Source organism: Oncorhynchus gorbuscha, linkage group LG16, assembly GCF_021184085.1.
Source record: "Oncorhynchus gorbuscha isolate QuinsamMale2020 ecotype Even-year linkage group LG16, OgorEven_v1.0, whole genome shotgun sequence".
In the NCBI taxonomy this organism is placed as follows: domain Eukaryota; kingdom Metazoa; phylum Chordata; class Actinopteri; order Salmoniformes; family Salmonidae; genus Oncorhynchus; species Oncorhynchus gorbuscha.
Genome location: NC_060188.1, coordinates 5,504,157 through 5,513,045, shown reverse-complemented (window position 1 = coordinate 5,513,045; position 8,889 = coordinate 5,504,157). Strand labels below are relative to the sequence as shown.

Below are 8,889 nucleotides of genomic sequence, written 5' to 3'. Positions count from 1 at the left end.
CATTTGAGCTGTGACGTTTAGTGGCGTCTAGTCTGCCTGGAAATGAATTTGCAAGACCACTTGAGAAAATGTCATATTTTCAAGGTATTCCAGTACTTCAATTTCAGAGTGCCAAATTCATGTACTTTAAGCACCTTGTGTGAACCTTGTTGGACTCAGCCAGGATGCAGGAAATGGAGCTGGCAATGCTCCTATCACAGGTTTTTAATAGGGGCAATACAGCTGGTTGTCTACTAATTGACAGGTTAGAGTCTGACTAATAGCATTTCTAGTAATTCTATTTATATGGTGTCGGTATAGACAGATACGTCTCATTCTAAGGCCTCGTCCCTCATGGATCTACCCCAGGCAGATAAGTGTCATTCTAAGGTGTTGGTGGGAGACTTAGAAGCACTTTGTGACAACTGGTGATGAAAAAAGGGCTTTTGAAATAGATTTGACTGACTGACTGGTTGGTGGATTAATTGACTTACAGTATATGTACTATATTAACCAGGTCATAACGTGGTTTCCAACTGGACGAGCTTTACATGCATTTCTAATTATTCAAACTCAAGGGCCAGTACTAACCGTCCACACAGTGATGTTGGAGTCGGCCGAGGCGGTGACAACACGGTCGTCCTTCCTGGTGGCGTGGAGACCCCACACCTTGTCCTGGTGGGCATCCAGCGTCTTTACACACTCGTTGGTCTTGATGGTCCACAGCTTGACCAGCCCATCTGACCCACTGGAGAGAGAAAGACAGAGAGGAGGGAAGAGAGAGAGAGAGAGAGAGGAGGGAAGAGAGAGAGAGAGAGAGAGAGAGAGAGAGGAGGGAAGCGAGAGAGAGAGAGGAGGGAAGCGAGAGAGAGAGAGAGAGAGAGAGAGAGGAGGGAAGAGAGAGAGAGAGAGAGGAGGGAAGAGAGAGAGAGAGAGGAGGGAAGAGAGAGAGAGAGAGGAGGGAAGAGAGAGAGAGAGAGGAGGGAAGAGAGAGAGAGAGAGGAGGGAAGAGAGAGAGAGAGAGGAGGGAAGAGAGAGAGAGAGAGAGGAGGGAAGAGAGAGAGAGAGAGGAGGGAAGAGAGAGAGAGAGAGGAGGGAAGAGAGAGAGAGGAGGGAAGAGAGAGAGATGAGGGAAGAGAGAAGAGAGAGAGAGAAGAGAGAAGAGAGAGAGAGGAGGGAAGAGACAGAGAGGAGGGAAGAGACAGAGAGGAGGGAAGAGAGAGAGGAGGGAAGAGAGAGAGGAGGGAAGAGAGAGAGACAGAGAGGAGGGAAGAGAGAGAGAGACAGAGAGGAGGGAAGAGAGAGAGAGACAGAGAGGAGGGAAGAGAGAGAGAGAGAGGAGGGAAGAGAGAGAGAGAGAGGAGGGAAGAGACAGAGAGGAGGGAAGAGACAGAGAGGAGGGAAGAGAGAGAGGAGGGAAGAGAGAGAGGAGGGAAGAGAGAGAGGAGGGAAGAGAGAGAGGAGGGAAGAGAGAGAGACAGAGAGGAGGGAAGAGAGAGAGAGACAGAGAGGAGGGAAGAGAGAGAGACAGAGAGGAGGGAAGAGAGAGAGAGACAGAGAGGAGGGAAGAGAGAGAGAGACAGAGAGGAGGGAAGAGAGAGAGAGACAGAGAGGAGGGAAGAGAGAGAGAGACAGAGAGGAGGGAAGAGAGAGAGAGACAGAGAGGAGGGAAGAGAGAGAGAGACGGAGAGGAGGGAAGAGAGAGAGAGACGGAGAGGAGGGAAGAGAGAGAGAGACAGAGAGGAGGGAAGAGAGAGAGAGACAGAGAGGAGGGAAGAGAGAGAGAGACAGAGAGGAGGGAAGAGAGAGAGAGACAGAGAGGAGGGAAGAGAGAGAGAGACAGAGAGGAGGGAAGAGAGAGAGAGACAGAGAGGAGGGAAGAGAGAGAGAGACAGAGAGGAGGGAAGAGAGAGAGAGACAGAGAGGAGGGAAGAGAGAGAGAGACAGAGAGGAGGGAAGAGAGAGAGAGACAGAGAGGAGGGAAGAGAGAGAGGAGGGAAGAGAGAGAGGAGGGAAGAGAGAGAGGAGGGAAGAGAGAGAGAGACAGAGAGGAGGGAAGAGAGAGAGAGACAGAGAGGAGGGAAGAGAGAGAGACAGAGAGGAGGGAAGAGAGAGAGAGAGAGACAGAGAGGAGGGAAGAGAGAGAGAGACGGAGAGGAGGGAAGAGAGAGAGAGACGGAGAGGAGGGAAGAGAGAGAGAGACGGAGAGGAGGGAAGAGAGAGAGAGACGGAGAGGAGGGAAGAGAGAGAGAGACAGAGAGGAGGGAAGAGAGAGAGAGACAGAGAGGAGGGAAGAGAGAGAGAGACAGAGAGGAGGGAAGAGAGAGAGAGACAGAGAGGAGGGAAGAGAGAGAGAGACAGAGAGGAGGGGAGAGAGAGAGAGAGACAGAGAGGAGGGAAGAGAGAGAGAGACAGAGAGGAGGGAAGAGAGAGAGAGACAGAGAGGAGGGAAGAGAGAGAGAGACAGAGAGGAGGGAAGAGAGAGAGAGACAGAGAGGAGGGAAGAGAGAGAGACAGAGAGGAGGGAAGAGAGAGAGAGACAGAGAGGAGGGAAGAGAGAGAGAGACAGAGAGGAGGGAAGAGAGAGAGAGACAGAGAGGAGGGAAGAGAGAGAGAGACAGAGAGGAGGGAAGAGAGAGAGAGACAGAGAGGAGGGAAGAGAGAGAGACAGAGAGGAGGGAAGAGAGAGAGACAGAGAGGAGGGAAGAGAGAGAGACAGAGAGGGGGGAAGAGAGAGAGACAGAGAGGAGGGAAGAGAGAGAGACAGAGAGGAGGGAAGAGAGAGAGAGAGAGAGAGAGGAGGGAAGAGAGATGGGCGGAGAGGAAAAAAGGGAAAGAGAGCCAGAGAGGGGCGAGCAGAGCGGGAGAGGGGCGAGCAGAGCGGGAGAGGGGCGAGCAGAGCGGGAGAGGGGCGAGCAGAGCGGGAGAGGGGCGAGCAGAGCCGGAGAGGGGCGAGCAGAGGGGGAGAGGGGCGAGCAGAGGGGGAGAGGGGCGAGCAGAGGGGAGAGGGGCGAACAGAGGGAGAGGGGCGAACAGAGGGGAGAGGGGCGAACAGAGGGGGAGAGGGGCGAGCAGAGCGGGAGAGGGGCGAGCAGAGCGGGAGAGGGACGAGCAGAGCGGGAGAGGGGCGTGCAGAGCGAGAGAGGGGCGTGCAGAGCGAGAGATGGGCGTGCAGAGCGAGAGAGGGGCGAGCAGAGCGAGAGAGGGGCGAGCAGAGCGAGAGAGGGGCGAGCAGAGCGAGAGAGGGGCGAGCAGAGCGAGAGAGGGGCGAACAGAGCGAGAGAAAGAGAGACTCAAAAGATTGAGAGGGTGGGAGAGAGATGTGGTTTAAGGGAAAAAACAGTATAACCAACACTTGGGATGTGATATTGGCATGCTACCATGAGAAGGAAGGATAAAAAACACAAAATAGTGTGTGTCGTACCTTGTGAGTAGCTGAGTCCCTCTGCTCACAAAGATGAGCTTCAGCACAGAGGCATCGTGGCCTTCAAACGTCTACAAGACACAATATGTCACTCCAGTTTCACCGTCTGAGAATGCCCAGATATAACTTCAATTGCTTCCACCAGGGCACGTATTCAAAATGCGTCAGTGAGTAGGAGTCCTGATCTAAGATCAGGTCCTCACTGTCCATATCTTATTCATTACGATCTAAAAGGCAAACCTGATCCAAGATCAGCACCATGAATACGGGCCCACGCCCACACGTGGACTTTGAGCAGGTTGGCATTTATTGTGATGACCTCGTGTACTGGGCAGGTGTGCGGGGTGGTCACTAGCTGGCACCGACACGGACAAATCAGATTTTAAACCTAACCTTTTTACAATATAGCCCATTTTTACTTTTGTCGCTGGCCCATCTCTTGGAAATCGCTCTGTTCTGCCTCCAGGACAAGACTGATGACAATAAACGTCAACCTGCGAACTTTGAGGCCATTCATTTGTGACAGAGCAAAAGGCTATATTGGATTTCCGGTGAGAGGTTCATTAAAAAGACTAGCGGTTGTTTTAGATAACATTTGAGGATACTGTACATAACAAACCAAGGCACGTCATTTCATCAGGTTCTGTTGTTCCTGTGTTCCAGAACAGTTCCATACAGGAGACCATGACTGTTCAAAGAATGTGTCACCCACAAAGGGCAGAAAGGATATCGTGGGAGAGAGCCACAAGTTGAACACAACCTCCCTCCATGAGCCATTATATTAGTGCATAAAGCTACTATGTGGTGAAAACGTCATCGACTAACAATTGTCACGATCACTCACAACTAACATTCAATACACATTTCATTTGGTTTGAAATGGTTTGACGAGTGTTCGGGAGTGCCAAGGTAATAGAGGAACTCAAATGGGGATAATTATCTCATACCTACTGTACCAGGGAAATGAGCAATTGATGAGCAACGTAAAACATGTCAATTCTTACAAATAAAAGAATTACAAACACGTCACAAAAACACACACACGCAAACTAGCAATCATACGCGCAAACTAGCAATCATACGCGCAAACTAGCAATCATACGCGCAAACTAGCAATCATACGCGCAAACTAGCAATCATACGCGCAAACTAGCAATCATACGCGCAAACTAGCAATCATACGCGCACACTAGCAATCATACACGCAAACTAGCAATCACACGCAAACTAGCAAACATACACGCAAACTAGCAAACATACACGCAAACTAGCAATCATACGCGCAAACTAGCAATCATACGCGCAAACTAGCAATCATACGCGCAAACTAGCAATCATATGCGCAAACTAGCAATCATACGCGCACACTAGCAATCATACACGCAAACTAGCAATCACACGCAAACTAGCAATCATACACGCAAACTAGCAAACATACACGCAAACTAGCAATCACACACGCAAACTAGCAATCACACACGCAAACTAGCAATCACACACGCAAACTAGCAATCGTACACGCAAACTAGCAATCGTACACGCAAACTAGCAATCGTAGACGCAAACTAGCAATCGTAGACGCAAACTAGCAAACGTAGACGCAAACTAGCAAACATACACGCAAACTAGCAATCATACACGCAAACTAGCAATCATAGACGCAAACTAGCAATCATAGACGCAAACCGCTACCTCCACCCTCACCACCCCTCACCCACCTTGAGGCAGCTGAAGTCCTGGAGGCTCCAGAGCTTGACAGAGCCGTCGGCTGAGGAGGATGCCAGCACCTGATCCATGGGAGAGAACTGGACACACCAGACCCCCCGGCGGTGGCCCCGGAACACCCCCAGAAGGGCCAGGTCAGCCCCGGGAGCCCCCAGGGACCAGAGCTTGGCCAGGCGGTCCTGGGAACCAGACACCAAGAGCTTGTCGTTGGGGGACACTGCCACGCTGTTCACATCCTGGGGCGGGAGGGGGAGAGACAGATGAGAAATAGAAAGTGGGGTTAAAAGAAGTAGAGAGGGGTTGGAGAGGAAGAGGGTGGGCAGGGGGAGAGGATGGGGAATAGAAAGTGGGGTTAAAAGAAGTAGAGAGGGGTTGGAGAGGAAGAGGGTGGGCAGGGGGAGAGGATGGGGAATAGAAAGTGGGGTTAAAAGAAGTAGAGAGGGGTTGGAGAGGAAGAGGGTGGGCAGGGGGAGAGGATGGGGAATAGAAAGTGGGGTTAAAAGAAGTAGAGAGGGGTTGGAGAGGAAGAGGGTGGGCAGGGGGAGAGGATAGGGAATAGAAAGTGGGGTTAAAAGAAGTAGAGGGGGTTGGAGAGGAAGAGGGTGGGCAGGGGGAGAGGATGGGGAATAGAAAGTGGGGTTAAAAGAAGTAGAGGGGTTGGAGAGGAAGAGGGTGGGCAGGGGGTGAGGATGGGGAATAGAAAGTGGGGTTAAAAGAAGTAGAGAGGGGTTGGAGAGGAAGAGGGTGGGCAGGGGGAGATGATGGGGAATAGAAAGTGGGGTTAAAAGAAGTAGAGGGGGTTGGAGAGGAAGAGGGTGGGCAGGGGGAGAGGATGGGGAATAGAAAGTGGGGTTAAAAGAAGTAGAGAGGGGTTGGAGAGGAAGAGGTGGGCAGGGGGAGAGGATGGGGAATAGAAAGTGGGGTTAAAAGAAGTAGAGAGGGGTTGGAGAGGAAGAGGGTGGGCAGGGGGAAAGGATGGGGAATAGAAAGTGGGGTTAAAAGAAGTAGAGAGGGGTTGGAGAGGAAGAGGGTGGGCAGGGGGAGAGGATGGGGAATAGGAGGGTGAGAGACAGGGAGGAACAACACCCACCAAACACATAGTCCTTACTTCCTTCTCAAGTATACATTTCACAGAACAGGCACCCACATTATACATAGAAACCTCAAACCATCTGTGTTGTGAGTGCATTTGTATGACAACAATAGTTCATACAGACAAAGGAGCCCACAACAGGGGACTTTGACTTCCTTATGAGGAAAGCCTTATATATATTCCCATCACAGTGAACAAATCAAGCACCTGAGTCACCAGACAAACAGTCTTATCACTACAGTGTATCTGTCTGTTTACCGACCCGTATGGTGCACCCTGTGGACGTGCTTCTAGACACGTGTTAGTGTGTGTACATGCTTGTGTGTCCTTGTGTTTGTGCGGGTGGGTATTTGTCTGGACAGGTATATGTCCTTGTGTACATGTATGTGTGTGTGTGTGTGTGTGTGTGTGTGTGTGTGTGTGTGTGTGTGTGTGTGTGTGTGTGTGTGTGTGTGTGTGTGTGTGTGTGTGTGTGTGTGTGTGTGTGTGTGTGTGTGTGTGTGTGTGTGTGTGTATGTACAGTTGAAGTCGGAAGTTTACATATACTTAGGTTGGAGTCATTAAAACTTGTTTTTCAACTACTCCACAAATTTATTGTCATCAAACTATAGTTTTGGCAAGTCGGTTAGGACATCTACTTTGTGCATGACACAAGTAATTTTTCCAACAATTGTTTAGACAGATTATTTCACTGTATCCCAATTCCAGTGGGTCAGAAGTTTACATACACTACGTTGATTGTGTCTTTAAACAGCTTAGACAATTTCAGAAAATTGTGTCATGGCTTTAGAAGCTTCTGATAGGCTGATTGACATCATTTGACATCATTTGAGTCAATTGGAGGTGTACCTGTGGATGTATTTTAAGGCCTATCTTCAAACTCAGTGCCTCTTTGCTTGACATTATGAGAAGATCATAAGAAATCAGCCAAGACCTCAGAAAAACAATTGAAGACCTCCAAGTCTGGTTCATCCTTGGGAGCAATTTCCAAAAGCCTGAAGGTACCACGTTCATCTGTACAAACAATAGTACGCAAGTATAAACACCATGGGACCACGCAGCCATCATACCGCTCAGGAATGTGACGCGTTCTGTCTCCTAGAGATGAATGTTCTTTGGTGCGAAAAGTGCAAACAATCCCAGAACAACAGAAAAGGAGCTTGTGAAGATGCTGGAGGAAACAGGTACAAAACTATCTCCACAGTCAAATGAGTCCTGTATCGACATAACCTCAAAGGCCACTCAGCAAGGAAGAAGCCACTGCTCCAAAACCACCATAAAAAAGCAAGAATACGGTTTGCAACGGCATGAAACAAAAATAGAACTGTTTAGCCATAATGACCATTGTTATGTTTGGAGGAAAATGGGGGATGCTTGCAAGCCGAAGAACACCATCCCAACCGTGAAGCAAGGGGGTGGCAGCATCATGTTGTGGGGGTGTTTTGTTGCAGGAGGGACTGGTGCACTTCACAAAATAGATGGCATCATGAGGGAGGGAAATGATGTGGATATATTGAAGCAACATTTGCTTGGTCGCAAATGGGTCTTCCAATTGGCAAATGACCAAGCAAAATGGCTTAAAAGACAACAAAGTCAAAGTATTGGAGTGGCCATCACAAAGCCCTGACCACTCCCTCTAGTGGTGTGGGGGCTATGCTTTGGCAAAGTGGGTGGGGTTATATCCCTCCTGTTTGGCCCTGTCTGGGGGTGTTCTCGGATGGGGCCACAGTGTCTCCTGTCCCCTCCTGTCTCAGCCTCCAGTATTTATGCTGCAGTAGTTTGTGTCGGGGGGCTAGGGTCAGTTTGTTATATCTGGAGTACTTCTCCTGTCCTATTCGGTGTCCTGTGTGAATCTAAGTGTGCGTTCTCTAATTCTCTCCTTCTTTCTTTCTCTCTCTCGGAGGACCTGAGCCCTAGGACCATGCCCCAGGACTACCTGACATGATGACTCCTTGCTGTCCCCAGTCCACCTGGCCATGCTGCTGCTCCAGTTTCAACTGTTCTGCCTTACTATTATACGACCATGCTGGTCATTTATGAACATTTGAACATCTTGGCCATGTTCTGTTATAATCTCCACCCGGCACAGCCAGAAGAGGACTGGCCACCCCACATAGCCTGGTTCCTCTCTAGGTTTCTTCCTAGGTTTTGGCCTTTCTAGGGAGTTTTTCCTAGCCACCGTGCTTCTACACCTGCATTGCTTGCTGTTTGGGGTTTTAGGCTGGGTTTCTGTACAGCACTTTGAGATATCAGCTGATGTACGAAGGGCTATATAAATAAATTTGATTTGATTTGATTTGACCTCAATACTATAGAAAATTTGTGGGCAGAACTGAAAAAGTATGTACGAGCAAGGAGTCCTACAAACAAGATTCAGTTACAGCAGCTCTGTCAGGAGGAATGGGCCAACATTCACCCAACTTATTGTGGGAAGCTTGTGGAAGGCTATTGTTGGATCCTGTATTTTACATTATAGCCATTAGATATATATGATTACATATTATCTGATGTTGGTTGTGTGAGGTGTCTGCATTTGTGCACTGGAGCATCATTATGAGATTAAACAACTGCTTGCTACTTGCCTGTTTGTGTGTGACGAGAACTGAGTAACATGGTGTGACCTGCATGTTGCAAAACGGTAGATAACAGCCCAGCAGATGATTTGTCC

General features: G+C 49.4%; 1 protein-coding gene across 1 annotated transcript in view; it reads right to left on the bottom strand.

Annotated features, from left to right (window-relative positions):
* Positions 1–8,889, bottom strand: part of tbl3 (transducin beta like 3) — a 39,045-nt gene that overhangs the window by 19,298 nt on the left and 10,858 nt on the right. The window contains exons 15-17 of the mRNA XM_046306287.1: positions 5,122–5,364; positions 3,404–3,474; positions 571–727 (exon numbers count right to left, since the gene is read on the bottom strand). Of these exons, the coding sequence (XP_046162243.1) occupies positions 571–727; positions 3,404–3,474; positions 5,122–5,364 (471 nt within the window). The remainder of the gene's footprint in view (positions 1–570; positions 728–3,403; positions 3,475–5,121; positions 5,365–8,889) is intronic.